Below are 15,610 nucleotides of genomic sequence, written 5' to 3'. Positions count from 1 at the left end.
TTGACGCATTTGGTGCACTTCGCAACTTCTACATCATGTTCAAATGGTGCACTTCGCAACTAGTACGCTTCTCAAATGGCACACTTCGCAACTGGTGCTCTTCTCAAATTGTGAACATCGAAAAAGGGGCAATTTTTAAGTGGAGTGGATATTTGGATTTCTTTTTCTAAAATTATGTGGGGTTTAATTAAAATTGCTTTGTTACAATATTATTTTGGAGTAGGTGACTCTTTCTTACATATTTTTTTCTTATTTTTGTATGACTTTTTATATTTATTTAAAACCTTTTTGATTTGATTTTTTTTTAAATCATGAGCCTAAATATTTGAAATAAGTTCGGAATTTGACTGTTTGCCTACTCGCTAAAGGAGCGGAGTGTTTCAAAGCTTAGAACCCGGATCGATAGCGAAGGAATCAAAACAGTACAAGGTGAAAAATCTTTGCACTCGAATGCAACACGTAACTTTTCATCCCACCTCATCATACACAGCATAAATCGCCGGAGTATAAAAAGTAAACCTATTCAATCTCGGAATGTCGATGCAACTGCTCTCCCCGTGTACCAGGACAGCATAACTTACCTGAGTATTCCAATTTCCCGACGAAAATGCTCAGCAAGTACCAGGATAGCATAAAATACCTATCAAGTAAATCGAGACCAAGGTATTCAATATTTATTTGTGAAAAAAAAAACTAAGTGATTTTGACTCTTGTCGATTTTGAGCAATAAAAAATTTCACAACTACCAGATCTATTTACGAAATAGTACCAAAATATATCCACATAAAAAAATATATATTTCAATTCTCTTTCTAGGATGACAATATCAACTGTGACAACAAAAGGGTTGAAAAAAACCTAAAATATTGACAGTAGTACCACGGGCAGTTTGTTCTTGCCCGTGGTACTACCAGACCGCTTGGTAGTACTACGGGAAGAAAAATTTACCCGTGGTACTACTGGTAGTACTATTGGTAGTACCACGGGCAACAAACGGAAGGAATAGTGAGTGCACCTGTCTGCATTAATGCTGGTGCACTCTAATATGTTCTGCGCAGCTGAATCATCTCCTTATATGAGAACAGCCGCCGAAGATCGGCTAACTAGGACGCCATTATTAATACGTAGGTACTATGCATTAAACTCCTGTAAATGGTATGAAAGTAGGAAGGTAGAAATTAAACCAGAAACAAATTAACCTGTGGTATAAATAAATAATTTATTGCACTCATTATTTTATTAAGTACAAACTTATAGATATAAATTCCAGCTAATTATGTACATATCGCACGCTTAATCATATACTGACCGATTAGTGTTTCGGTCAAAGTTTAAATAAGTGTACCAAGAAGTTTATTTTAACGCCTTCTTTCGGCCGATCTCGGAATTTTTTCGATATCTTTTTTCTAGGCGGAGTTAGACCCATATCTGTCCCTTTCGAACTCAATCGTTTTGGCAAACTTTTTTACGAGACAGAGACAGATATCAGTTTATGACTCATTATCATAATAATAAGAACATACATTGAACAAAACACGGACTCATTTCAAAATATGTCACCAGTATCAAAATCATACTTCATAGTATAAGGACCCATACCTTAATAATGAATATTCTTTAGTTATGTATTAAATGAAACACGGACTCATTTCAAAATGTGTCACCAGTATTAAATCAATGTAACTATATATTTTATATTAAACTGACGCATCTTGAGGAACAATTTTTTTAACCGATTAATTTATAGTAAAAAAATCTATATTTCTTTAAAATTATATTCAAATACAATAACTCACTTTATCAACTATCCCTACAATACATTATTTCATTATATAAGGTTATTTTCTTTGAGTAATAAGCCATTTTGTAAGGTAAGTCAGGTTTGCTAAATCGTTTTTAGCGATTTCTTGAAAAACATCTTTTTTTAGTTATGTCAGTATATGATTAAGCGTGCGATATATACACTAAATCGATCTCAGTGGCGTGCACTTGGAGAGGCCTATGTCCAGCAGTGGACTGCGATAGGCTGATGATGATTCCTACACTGTAACTAGCTTCCGCTATCGACTTCCATGTTCTTCCTGAGAAAACTACTTCCCGAATCTGGTTAAAAAGTAGCCTAGGGGTAGGTATAATATGTAAGCTATAGGTATTGCTGCCAAGTTTCACCATATTCCGTTCACGGCGTCCATTCCATCATTGGCGCCGATAATTGGTAAGCCAATTAGTTTTTATTGCGAAATGGATCGTTTAGATTGAACATGGTATAGGCATGTATAAATTGCCAAGTTGAAGCACTTTTCTTCAACCACAATAATTACTAGTGTTGTAATTACTTTAACACCATGCATCAACCACATATTTTTTCTCCTTCTGCATTTCAGTTATTTTATCCTGAGCTTCTTGTAAAGACATGTTTTCATGGTCTACAAAGCATTTTATTAATATTTCCTTGACTTCTGCAGCCATTGTTTTTAAATCTCCACAAACGAAAACGGAGGCACCTTCTTTTATCAGTTGGGTGATTTCTTTTCCGTTGTTTCTAAGAGCATCCTGTAAAGAATTAAAAAATATTACTAACATTAGTATATTCTAATTTCAGCTTCATTTTACTGTTTAACATTTACTTTATTTTAGTTGTTATTTATATTTATTTACTTTCTATTTATGTGCTTTTATACTGACAAGTTTTCAACTCTGTTTCTGTCCGTAAAATGCGGTTTTTATGGGTGTTGCCGCGGGAATAAGAGCGACAAAAACAACCGACAGATTGAAGACAGACATTAGGGCATTGGGGCGCAGCAATTTTTTTTCGAATATTGTGTAAAGCTCTTAACCTAATGTGACCTACACAGTTTACTTTTACAAATAATTGCCCAATACATACCTGAATGTATTTATGTTTATGGTGGTCTATTCTTGAAAATGCTACAAAAAGTTTGTTCAGTATTCCTTCAGACAAAAATTGATTTAGTTCTTCTTCATAAATAAAATCCAATTCAGGATTTCTGCAGCCAAAGTACAACCAAGTTTCACCTAATCTTATGTCTGATTGATGTTGACTCATAATTTTTCTTTCTTCTAAAAATCCAATAAATGGTGATACTCCAGTACCAGGACCAATAAGTATCAAGGGATTTTCAGCATTGTCTGGCAAACAGAACATGTTTAAATTCTTTCTTAGGTAAATAGAAACTTTTTGCTTGTCTTTGACCTCATTTGATATACTCAGGGTTGTGATTCCGTTTTCAAGTGAGTCTTCATTCAAAGCTAGTCTTTCTAGCCAGCTTGTGGTGAGACCTTTCCTCTCATGTTCTATTACAGAAAAACAAATTTTCAATTCTCTATTGTCTTTTAAGCCACTGTTAACTATTGAGTAAGGTCTTGGAAATAGTCGGGGTAGGTTTGCTAATAAGACCTCTATGGGAGGTTTACATGATTGGAATATAGTAAATATGTCTAGTATACATAGACTTTTGTTGAGAAAATGTGTGGAATATGCAGCTGAACCTTCTTTACTGCAAAAATACTCTAACAACTGTTTTTCTTTGTCATTCTTAGTATATTTTGATAAAGCTAGGAGAAAGGCCTGAAAAGGAAAGCATATTAAAAATAAACTGTTAGAAAACCAATAATTGTTTGTATACTTGTTTCAAATCATATGTATGTACCTTTTTCAATATGCTTCTAAGGTCCAAACAGTGTGTCAAAACATGCCTTATTGTAGACTTTATAGGTACATGAACAGGTATCTTGGCTCCTTTAACTGTATCATCCAGAGTTAGCCTGTAAGACAGATCTACTGTTGGAACTAAGTTCAGATGACTAATGATCAAATTTACATCTGACTCATCATTGTGTGGAATAACACCTATTGTATCGCCAGCTTTAAATTCAAACTTGCTGTCCTGGAATTATATACTTACATTTAGTAAATGGGAAATCTTGTACTCAGTGTTTATTTATTATATAGTATCATTTTACCCACGTGTACTGAATATGCACATTAAAGCATGAATAAAGATTCATAACCTCATTTATGAAACATAAGATCTTTAGGTTAATATTAGAAGACTATAATGGAATTAAAATAACCAATACAAACCTCAACATCGAAGGTGACTTCATAAACAGCTTTGCAGTCCCCTGATGTGGCAGTGAGGCGCCTCGAACTCAAAATACTGGCATGAAACACATCACTGTTTGCAAATGGCAAAGCAGGTTCCACGCTACAATAAGTAGTTCCTAAACTCTGTAACACCCAACAAATTAATAACGCTTATATGAGCTTATCGTTAGTATAAAACATGCAATAATTAAATGATAACATAAACTTACAGTATCCTTTACATATTCAATTTTCAAAGGAGTTGGTTTGAATGCCGGCAAGCTGAAGGTTTTTGTCTCTGGTAAAATATCAATAACATCTTGGAAGGTATAAGCCACAACCATTATTTATGGGAGGAATGAAATTATAGAAGTTTATTTATATAATATTTAATAGTTTTAATGTAACACGAACACAAAACAAGTTACCATACCATTCCGGTCCAGTGTGATTATCTTATTTTGACAATTGATTGAATGACAATTTGAGCATTGACTTAAGGTGTAACGTTTCATTTTACGTCGAATACTGCCCCTTTTTAAGGCCCCAGTACACGTTGGCCTGTGTTGGGCCAAGCTGTGCAATGCACAAATGTAGGCCACGATCAAATGGTGTTTACACATTGGCCCATGGCTCATTGCTGCCTGGCAAACCACTTGCGATGGACGTCGAAGTGACTAAGGCTGCGGCTATTTATTTGTATACTACACTACTATATTTACCTATATTACTATATTTATATTATACTACACTACTATATTTATTTTTACACGCAATACAAAAGTATATACTATCCTCAGCGGCCGGTGACGAACTAAACATTGGCCGAATGTGTAAACACCACACGCCAAGCTGGGCTACGATCAGGCCCGCCGCTAGCTGTTTGTTCGCCCGCGTGCAAAACTGATTATGCCGCCCTACGACTACATACGTTTTGACAAAAAATATATAAGGGGGGGGGGAGGGTAGATCCAGGGGGTCCGGACCCTCCCCGCCCATTCATATCCATCTTACTTGTCCAACAGAAAAAAATATGTACATGCACCGCTCTGATTGCAGACTTTTGGATAAATAACTATTGCAATACATAACATACATTACACATAACTTTTTATTTACTTGAAATGTTCAGAGTAACCTAAGCAGTCCTGGGTTAGCCCATAAGCAAACTAAGCAATTGCTTAGGGCATCAATGCAGTGCAATCATTACCCAAGTGGCCCCTATGTATTGAAAGATTGTGATTAACTTAAACTAACGCACTTAAATATCTATAACAATGTTTAAAGTCAGTAAAATATGTTACTTGGTGGGTTTCCCGTTGAAAACTTCCAAGGCACATTTCATATGTAAGGAAGCGCGAGCGGAGCGAGCGCGAAAATTTTTTAGTCTAAGGACACAAAACAAATAAAAACCACTGTTAATTAACAAAGCTAAGTCAAAAAGTAAGATATGCACAGAAGTGAAGTGCAAAAGCCGCGAGCGAAGCGAGCGCGATTTTTTCCTTAGAGTTTTCATGAAGTAAACATATTATCATAAAAAGCCATAACGGACGTGCGCGAAAAATGTTGTTCGGAATTGAATGCCTCAACAATTAAACAAAGATAAAATGCGATATCTGACATGGAGCCGCGAGCGCAGCGAGCGCGAATTTTTTTGGGGATGCAAAGGGTAAAACAGTCAAAATTGATAGGAGACGACCAAAGCTAGGGCGGCTTTTTCTGAAATTTTATTGGTTTAATTTTGCCGCCCCCTAAATAGCATTTGCCCCACGCTACGCCACTGGTTGATCTTAAATCGATTTTAAGAATCTTTAATTTTGAAAATGTCCTTTCAGCAGATGTACCTAATTGAAACCGGCAGTGTAAGTAATATTCTTAGCGCTATTGCTGTGTTCGGAAATATTGAAATCAAATCATTGGTAAAAATATATTGTATTTTTTAAATATTACGTGATAACTCGCTAGATTTGCCGCCCCCTAGGACGTGCCGCCCGCGTGCTGTGCACGCGCTGCACGCCCGCTTACGGCGGGCCTGGCTACGATTCCTTTGATGTGTGCCCAAAAAACCGACAACTCGCCGAATGCGCGCCAACCTTGACAAATGTCCGCCAACCTGCACCAATACCCCGCGTACACATTGGTGATGGCGTGTATTGGCCGCACTTGGGCCAACGTGTACTGGGGCCTTTAGGAAGTTAATACACAGTCACTTGTGATAAAAAGGCCCAAGAGCAACAAATTCATTAAGTTTCCGAGATATTTGATTTTTTCGAGTTTTTTGAACTTACGCCATTTGTTTATATTCTCCTCGAAGTGCTAATTTACGAAAAGGTTCATCGAACACATTGATTCCAAAGAATCAGATCAACTCTCATCATCGAAGGAATAGGGCAGGGATGGCGAACCAATAGCACGCGTGCCCGAAGTGGCACGGACGTCAATAATTCGGGCACGCCGTTATTTTCATTTAAATTATTGCAATTGAAACCAGTGGCGTAGCGTGGGGGGGGCAGGGGGGGCAAATTCCCCGGGCGGCAGCTTTTAGGGGGCGGCAAAATTTACCCAGTTTAAAAAAAATTGTTCGCAACTAGTCTTAAATAAAAAATAATTAAATTTTCGCGCTCGCTTCGCTCGCGTATTCAGAAACTGTATGCGCTTGATTTTGCATTTGTCAAAAACTAAAAAAAGTTAAGTATGTTAAGTATGTTTGGGCTAAATTTTACGTAATATTTGGTTAAAGTCCGATAAAAATTTCGCGCTCGCTTCGCTCGCGTATTCGGAAACTATATTATGGCTCTTGTTATTGCATTTGTCAACAAACAAAACGTTAAGTACGTTTGGGCAAAATTTTACGTAATGTTTTTTTAAGTCCGATAAAAATTTCGCGCTCGCTTCGCTCGCGTATTCAAAAACGCTATGCCCTTATTTTTAAATCTATCAACAAACAAAAAGTAAAGTACGTTTGGGCTAAATTTTACGTAATATTTGGTTTAAGTCCGATAAAAATTTCGCGCTCGCTTCGCTCGCGCATTTGGAAACTACATAGGCAAGTTTTTCTTTATTTGCATTTGCTTACCTACACAACTGCCGACATGCGTTTAGCAGAGTGCTAATTTAGGTAAACCCGGTTAGTCCCGTAATTTAAATTAATTTGTTAAACAGTTTAAAGTAGCCCCGCTTTTTTAATTATTTCAATTTCATATACAAGCTGTTGATTTGCATCCGTGCCATATTCAAGGAGGTAATTATGCTAATGATTCTCGACCCAAATCAATAAAAAAATTGGTACGTAATTTTTTTTCTTTAGTTTTTTTTCGGAATTCCGTAAATGTCATCTAGCCTTATTTAAACTTGACGCGTATGTTACTGGCGTTAAAACCGTGCTGCACCCTCACACAAACGCAAACACAAAGCATACGCAACGATCACTCATAAATTTCATTCATAAAATTGGATTACTTCGGAAATACCACGACATTACAATGACAAAAAAAGCAGTGCATATTAGTTATTTCCCATCTACTGTAATTCCAATCGATTATTTACGTATTGTATGTCCTCCTCCTGAACTATGGCACAAATGCAAAACAACACCTTGTATACTTATAGGCACCTACTTCACTAGCCTGCGTACCTAAAAGAATTTTAAAACCTTCAAGAAATCAAGTAACAAAGATATAAAAGAAAAGTCTACTTGAGAACCTCCCCCTTCTGCCAGGGCTGCGGGTTGTTTGAAAAAGTTACCGCGTCTCTGGAACATAAAAGGCCTTCGACGGAACACGACGGTTTTTAGTCAGTAAGAGTCTGACACTCCCTCATCGCTGCTAACCCACAGCGGGAAAAAAACTACCCCTTTTTTGAAGTCGGTTAAAAATGACAAACGGCCAGTAACACTTGTTAAAAAAAATACGCTGGAAGGGGCGGCAAAATCGACAACTGCCCCGGGCGGCAGATACCCACGCTACGCCACTGATTGAAACTATTTACAACTAGTTGTGACGCGCAGTTTTAACTGTGTCATTAGCAAGCTACTTTCCATATCTGATAAAAAAGAGTTTATAAGGACACGAATAGAATAGGTCTTTATTTGCTTATAATATAATATAATATAAGCAAATAAAGAAATAAAGCGAATAGAATAGGTCTTAGAATGCAGCACACGAGCATTCTAATGGTGAAATATTTTCTTAAAATGGCCAATTAGTTTTCTAATCATGCCATCATTTGCTTGAAAGCACGCCAAAATGCCGGCCTTCACCACTTCCTATGTGTTCTTCGCACTACTAGAACTGATGTACTCATTGCAGTTTTTTAGCAATTTGGCACGTAAGTCATTAAAGGTTTGCCATCCCTGGAATAGGGAGTGGGTATATCTCAATGTCTGTCTATTAGCTTTTTTTAATTTATTTGGGGGATAAAATAATAATACTGTAGTCCTAGCAGGTACACCTTGTTTGTGTTGTACAGCTACAACATAAACATCTGTGCATGTAGGTGGGCACGCCGATTTTATGCTTATATTAAAAATACATTTTTATTTTATTACCAGGAGGCTTTAGATACACTTAATAGACTATAAGTAATGCTTGAGTACTTAGTCTTTATAGGTGTAAATCTGTGTGCTAGCCTACTTGTGTTAAACTTGTGTTAAGTTTGTTTTTTTTTTTTTCTTTCTTAATTTTATATACTGGTTATCATGTGATAATGATATTTTTATTTGACTTGTTTCATATACATTCTGGTTCTTCAAACCTTACAGACAGACATGTGTTGCTGGGGAGTTTGTTGCGTCACTTCTTCTTCCCAGCAAAAACACATAGGAAGTGGTGAAGGGCGGGCGTTTTGGGGGCTGTCTTTTGTTTTTGACGTTCGAAAAGTGCTGATTTATCAGCCTTATTTGAATAAACGATTTTGAGTTTGAGTTTGTGTTTGTGTTTGCGCAAATGTTTGTACATTGTAATATACCAATTCCTTCATGAGAACAGCTGCCGTGGTCGACAATCGGCTACGACACCATATTATTATATAAAAATTATGGAAATAAATAAATAAATTATTTGTGATCGTGAAATAATACAATTATCATGCAATATAGTTTATTAATATAGTTTTCTTATTTTGTTATAGTTGGTGCTATACCTTTTCAGCGTCCTCAATAGCAGTGTCAACTTCTTCAGCTGCAACAATATTAATATACGTGGGTATTCTATCAACTATGCCTATCGAAAATGTTTATCAACGAGGATTCGGCAAGAATGTTCGAAGCCGAATTAATGATTGAAAGTTACTCTACATTAATGAACTATGTTATTGTATAAGTGTCGTTCATGGCGGACATTTGGACCGGAATAAATGAGTAAGAACTTAAAAATAGTGTATGTACTTACGTCTAAACTCTACACTGCCATCTGAACCAGTATCTTCCAAACATTCTGGACACGGAGTAGATTCACAAGGATTTTCGGTTGTCGTCGGGAATGCAGGCATCAGCTCAGTTGGTGGCTCCTGAAATTTAAATAATTTTATCTCTCAAAGAAGATTTAACTAAAATTATCATTAGCATTGTTTAGCTAGTTTTACATGAAAAAATATACAAATACAAGTATACAATACAGTTGAAGCCCGTGGCTTGAGGAATTTGGTAACATTACCTTACCATTAACTTATTTAGCTGGTTATGTATGTGCTGCTCTATCTGTTTGGTTCGACAGTAAAGATCGTTATTATTACCTCAAGCCTATACAAATAGGATAATCGACACGGATCCCACGTGGTGCAAAGAGTAGCGTTGTGCATCATATCCTTCCGTGGCTCGTCACCGAAATAGTCGAATGTGATTACTATATTATTGTCTATCGCGCATTCTTCTAGAAATTGTGTCACGCTAATCTGGAAAGCATTTTTTATTTTATTTTTTGTCGATTCTATCACAAACTATACAAATCAAATATAACAACTTCTGGGTCGATTAGACTGAGGTAGCGGGCCCACCAACCGGGAATATGCAAAATGATCGAGAAATTATTCTGAGATCAGTGGACCATGCAAACGAATAAGTACTTACTTTAGTTTTGTTTCCGCAATCTAAAGTTCCGTTCTGGAAATAATTGTTTTCTCTCTCACCATTACCGAGACAGAACATCCAGTCTTCACCGAATGAATACTCTATGGGAGCTACCTCGGCTTCGATGCAAGGGTCCAAGGCAACTGGAATAGATTCTTGTCCGAAGGTACATTTACGTTCGTGTAAATTAGTCTGCACTCGGTAAGCGTCAAGGTCTGGCTCTGAACCTGGTGGACATTTGAAGTAGTTTCCTGCGACAAAAAGATTTAATTTTCAAAATACCATTAATCCGTATTGCGAAATGTTCGAAGAATGTGTGAAATGATGATTGACTCATGAAACACCATGTACTTACCATTCTGGATAATGTAAATAGATTTCTTGTGATTACTGACTACCGTCCTGACGGTGAGACCGTTACCGCCACTCTTAATGTTTTCCATGAGCACTTCTTGAGCCGCGCGTTGTTCACGAGACCATTTCGCAGCCTCTTCTGCCAAGATCTGCCGACTTACCTTTCCTGGGGATTGAGAAGACTGAAAAAAAAAACACATCAATGAGATTAGAAGATAGGCTGCGTCAAGAAAGGCGGGCTTGGGTGGCGCCCAACTAACATTATATTTACATTTGAAATTGTATTTAGGTGATCATTTATCATGCTTTTTATTACATTTTACATTCAGATAATAAGGTAGTATATAATGTATCATACCTGTGGTGGATTTTCCATAATAACGTGTGGTCTTCCTAGGGTGTGCTGCCAAATAAGTTGCGCAGCAACTTTAAACTTGGAGCTGTGGTGAAGAGGTTGAATTTGTAGAATACCATACCACGCTAGCTCTCTGTACACGCTGTCCGGTAAGTAGCCCGTCTAAAAACATCATATTAGATAATGTCGCTGAATTAAATAAAAACAGTTTTTAAATGACTTATATTTTTTAGTTAAGTAGGATCGCTGATCGCTGACTCGTTACTTGTTGCCTTAAGTTTACTTACAGGCATGAAGTCCATGTGCCACTGCAATAAAATATATAATGTAATGAAAACAAAAATATTAGGTATGTATTGTTATTTATTTTGGAGAAATATATATTCTTACTTCCTCTTCTTGCGTATCTATGGCTGTTAACTTATCTGTAAAAATAATATGGATATGAATATACTCTCAAGTTCTTCATAAAATGTTTCTTCAGAACCAGTTATCAACTTGCCTTCATCGTCATCAGAATACGCTACAGCTAGCTGTAAATAAAATTAAATATAATAAATGAATAGATCCGAACTTAATATTTGAATTATATTTGCGTGCCAACCTGTAGGACTAGTACAACAGCAAACGTTATGTAGTTCGCCATTCTTGAGAAAAGTGAAACTTTAACTAGTTGCTACCTTTCCGACGGCCAATTAATTAATTTTAAAGAAAATGTAATAAAAAATAATTGTTACTTCGTTTACATTTATTTATGTGAATATTGATAAGGATTTATATGAGTTAACAATACTGTGGCAATACATTGCGTAAAACGAAACGTTCAATCTGCATTCTGTGTACACAGATAATAAAAAAGCAGCTGTCACTGCTGTCAGTTTCAGTTTCGCATCAAACAATAAATCAGGGCGTAACGATTTTATCCCATTTTATGAATTAAATAATCATAATAGCAAGTTAAATACTTGAAGATGAATACACTCGACAAACAATTAGCGGATCTTCGAATATATGCAAACGAATTAGAGGCAAAACTTCAGGATGATATAAATGCTGCAATGAAAAAACCATCTATCCCACCTAAAAAGAATAAGCCGCCCCTGCCTCAAATACCGCAAAGTTGCATGGTAAAGTCTGCTTGCGAGCCGTCCTACTCCTCGAGACTCGAATATGGTAGCCGCACTAGTTCTACGTACTCGAACTTAGTTCCTGTAAAGAGTTGCATCGTAAGGAATACCGCCCGAGTGCGAAGCGGTGATGTGCTTCTTTATAGCAACGTACTGCCCCCGGGAGGCACCAACCATGTCTACTCCAACATTATGATGCAACGAAATGCTTACGGAGGTGATAGTATTTATGGTGATCGCGACACCAGGTCGGAAGTGTCTAGGATAAGCGATTTAGGTGTGCAATCGAATTACAGCGAGTTGCGACGGCCGGGCTCGGCGTATCCTCCGTCGTCTGCGTCCGTCAACGCGCAGGACTTCTCTACTTACGGTGGCTCTCAGACCTCTTCTACTTATGAGTCTCTGTATGAGCCTATTAATCCCAGACCTTGCAGTCAGCTGTCAGGAACATCCCTGTACGGTGGGTATGTGGGCACCACAGTGGAGCCTACTCCAGAGCCTGATGAGGCGCTGTACTGTGGCAACTGCTACAAGTGTGGGGAGAAGATCATGGGGGAGACCACAGGCTGCACCGCTATGGAGAGGATCTATCACATCAAATGCTTCTGCTGTCAACAGTGTGGGATTAATTTACAAGTAAGTTTTCACTATATTTATTAATTTACATCAGGGAACACATTTTTATTGGATACTTGTATCTGAAATTTTATTTTTTTTATTTTTATTTCATTTAAAGAAACTGGATGAAATTAAAAGCATTAGTCACACTCCATCGGAAGAGATATGACTCACCAATGTACATTCCATTGTTATAATTGGTATGAAGCCAAATTAGATATCTATCTAGCCGTATGTAGGCAAAGATAAATTTTATGTAACTTCATCTACGTTATTATTATTATAGACTGTTTTTTGAGCCATTTGATGGTATTGACAACTCTCAAAATTGGCAAATTCCCTAAACTGCAGTTTTTTTTCGCTAAAATAACTTTTCATCTCTGAAATTAGCCATTTCATCTCATGCATATTACACATGAGAAGCTTTTACTTGTATTTGGCTACCAATGATTTCATGATAGTAAAAAATAATTAAGAACGAGACACTGTGCAAGGCATGAAATAGCATTAAAAATAATTGTTCTTTGTATCTTTCTAGGGCCGCCCCTTCTATGCAGTGCAGAGTCGTGCACTGTGTGAACGAGACTACTTGGATACCTTAGAGAAGTGCTGTGTCTGTGGCGATCCTATTCTGGATCGTATTCTGAGGGCTACAGGCAAGCCCTACCATCCCAGGTGCTTTACTTGTGTTGTCTGCCAAAAGAGCCTCGATGGGATACCATTCACAGTGGATGCTGTCAACCGTATACATTGTATTGAGGACTTCCACAAAAGGTAACTACTCACCATCATGGAAAGTATTTGAGATTCAAGTGGCTTTACTCCATCCATTTTTTAAATATCATTTTATTTATCCATTTTAAAATATCTTGTACTATCCTTGACTGTTCATTTGACTTAAGGCCTAAGCATTTTCTGTCAGTAAATAAATATTCATGCACATCATATACCATATTATATATATTTATTTCCTATGTTGTACGTTCTAGATATGCGCCTCGCTGCGCCCGGTGCCGCGAGCCGATCGTCCCTGAGAGCGGCGCGGAGGAGACAGTTCGTATCGTGGCGCTCGACAAGAGCTTCCACGTGGCCTGCTATGCTTGCGAGGACTGTGGCACCTCGCTGTGTTCCCGGCAAGAGGGCCGCGGCTGCTACCCACTGGATGACCACCTATACTGCAGGGAGTGTAATGCCCGACGCATCCAGGACCTCTCCAGAAATATTAACTAAATTTACCATTTCATAGGGATGCTATCTAAAAGAAATAAGGCTGTCTTTTAGATGTACAAATCGTATTACACTCTCATAGGAGTTTAAGCGAAGGCTCAGACACCTTAATAAGATGATTCATGCTGATGCACACGATTAATTAGACGGAACACCTCGCTCATTGTTTTCGCTAAGTTACTTGTAAGTCAGTAGTTTAAGCCCACCCATTTTTTATTTGTACATATTGTTATCGGCGATATACTTAAATATGTACGAAATATAGTGTAAGCAAACCATGAGATTTTGAAACTATTTTATGCTAACGATTAACGATAATGATCTAACATTCCATATTGCATTTATAATTATAGAAGGCTGTGTAGCTCTGACCATACATGATTTATTATTATAATTCAGTATTATTTTAGCGATTTTGTGATTATAACATAAGTTATTGGGTAATGAATATTGAACAGTTGTTGGTACAATTGTTTGTACCATAGTTTTATTAGATGGCTTGTTCAGATTTGCGTACTCAGTAAATACACACATTAACATGTATAATAAAGCACATTCCGGATTGTTGGTGCGCCAGTGTGAACAAGGCTGCGTAAATAGTGCCATGTTTATTATGTAAAGTATTACTGTTAGGTTGTGTCTTTGTTGTCCGTTCGGTTATTTAGCGAATAAGTCATTATATTATTCTACATCGTACTTAATTGTAATCTTTATGTAAAATTATTAGGTTAAAAACTTTACGTGCGATTATGTAACTTTATGGATAAAGAATCTCTAGAACATAATGTAGATTGATCGACAACATAATGCTCTTTGTATTGTATAGCAGCTAAGATGCAGAATAAACTTGTGTATACTTTTAATTTCAGCTTTTTCATGTTTACAGACTAAGCAATTTTATAATCTTATACATTTACTATCTATAGTATTATACATTGTCTCATCGAACTGCCGATATTGGAGTTATTCGAAATTAGAAACATTTTACACATATAACTTTCTAGGCATACTAGTCATTGTTTACTGTTTGTATGCTGCTATTGTAGTGCGAAATAAAGTATACAATATAGTTATCTTGTATTATTTATATTATCCGGCAAAAGAAGGCGACGATCTAAAGCTCTAGATATTTAATTAATCAGGGTTGATTCTAAGTTAAAATCTGTAAGTATCCAATGAGGTGGTTTATTAATTTTATTGAAACTTTGTTTCCTTGACTTTACTTTCGCCGTTTTTGAAAACGACTCAAAATCATTACGAGGTTAAAAATAGGATCACAGCGCACATCGACTCTCAAGCTGTAAGGTAGAATAAAAGGGAGGTAGGTATCGACAGAAGGCGGTACAGTACGATGTAGATCAATAGCAAGTGACTGCCAGATTATCTAATTTTAGTTTTCGAGTTTTATGACAGCGACCATGACTCTTGTTTAACGTCTCGCACATCCGTCCTGTCAGTGATGATAGATCGCTCCCAGTACAACGTGATATGGTCCTTTTCGAGAACTGGGTCGGGCGCATACTTGTAGTACGGTACCTCAAGGTCTACAAGGTTGTATTGCAGAGCAAGCTGCTGGTGGATGATCTTGGCTACTTGGTTATGTCTGTGCAAATATTCACCGTTAGCCAAACGAGAACCACCAGATATAATGTCTGATAGACTCACCCGGATGGTGACATGCCCGAAATATGTCAACAGTCCTAGGAACATACATATTATTAATTATGCCCGAAAATAAGCAGAAAATAAATGAAACA

At 37.0% G+C, this 15,610-nt stretch overlaps 3 protein-coding genes and 1 long non-coding RNA gene across 5 annotated transcripts; 2 read left to right on the top strand and 2 right to left on the bottom strand.

The window, feature by feature from the left end:
• Positions 1-1,194: 1,194 nt before the first annotated feature.
• LOC124633976 (methionine synthase reductase-like) lies at positions 1,195-4,553 on the bottom strand. Its single transcript, XM_047169369.1, has 5 exons — positions 4,339-4,553; positions 4,106-4,252; positions 3,672-3,908; positions 2,888-3,589; positions 1,195-2,553 (listed from the first exon to the last, which is right to left on the bottom strand). Exons 1-5 carry the CDS (start codon positions 4,450-4,452, stop codon positions 2,338-2,340), a joined length of 1,416 nt encoding a protein of 471 aa, XP_047025325.1. The 5' UTR covers positions 4,453-4,553; the 3' UTR covers positions 1,195-2,337.
• A 3,699-nt stretch (positions 4,554-8,252) lies between these two features.
• On the top strand, positions 8,253-9,479 carry LOC124633944. 2 transcript variants are annotated; one of them, XR_006984808.1, is made up of 2 exons: positions 8,253-8,282; positions 9,236-9,479. It is a non-coding gene; the product is annotated as an uncharacterized LOC124633944 (long non-coding RNA). The 2 variants fall into 2 exon arrangements; XR_006984807.1 differs by lacking the exon at positions 8,253-8,282 and adding an exon at positions 8,289-8,434.
• Positions 9,191-11,748, bottom strand: LOC124633943. Its single transcript, XM_047169326.1, has 10 exons — positions 11,486-11,748; positions 11,384-11,414; positions 11,272-11,306; positions 11,169-11,189; positions 10,885-11,043; positions 10,528-10,708; positions 10,173-10,423; positions 9,839-9,997; positions 9,496-9,613; positions 9,191-9,285 (listed from the first exon to the last, which is right to left on the bottom strand). Exons 1-10 carry the CDS (start codon positions 11,525-11,527, stop codon positions 9,242-9,244), a joined length of 1,041 nt encoding a protein of 346 aa, XP_047025282.1. The 5' UTR covers positions 11,528-11,748; the 3' UTR covers positions 9,191-9,241.
• LOC124633942 (lipoma-preferred partner homolog) lies at positions 11,746-14,922 on the top strand. The gene is made up of 3 exons (XM_047169325.1): positions 11,746-12,644; positions 13,165-13,400; positions 13,616-14,922. The coding sequence occupies exons 1-3, from the start codon at positions 11,853-11,855 to the stop codon at positions 13,854-13,856; spliced, it is 1,269 nt and encodes a 422-aa protein (XP_047025281.1). The 5' UTR covers positions 11,746-11,852; the 3' UTR covers positions 13,857-14,922.
• Positions 14,923-15,610: the final 688 nt, after the last annotated feature.

The sequence above is a fragment of the Helicoverpa zea genome, chromosome 10 (assembly GCF_022581195.2).
Source record: "Helicoverpa zea isolate HzStark_Cry1AcR chromosome 10, ilHelZeax1.1, whole genome shotgun sequence".
Classification (NCBI taxonomy): domain Eukaryota; kingdom Metazoa; phylum Arthropoda; class Insecta; order Lepidoptera; family Noctuidae; genus Helicoverpa; species Helicoverpa zea.
The sequence above is the reverse complement of the archived record's forward strand: the minus strand, read 5'-3'. Positions and strand labels throughout refer to the sequence as shown.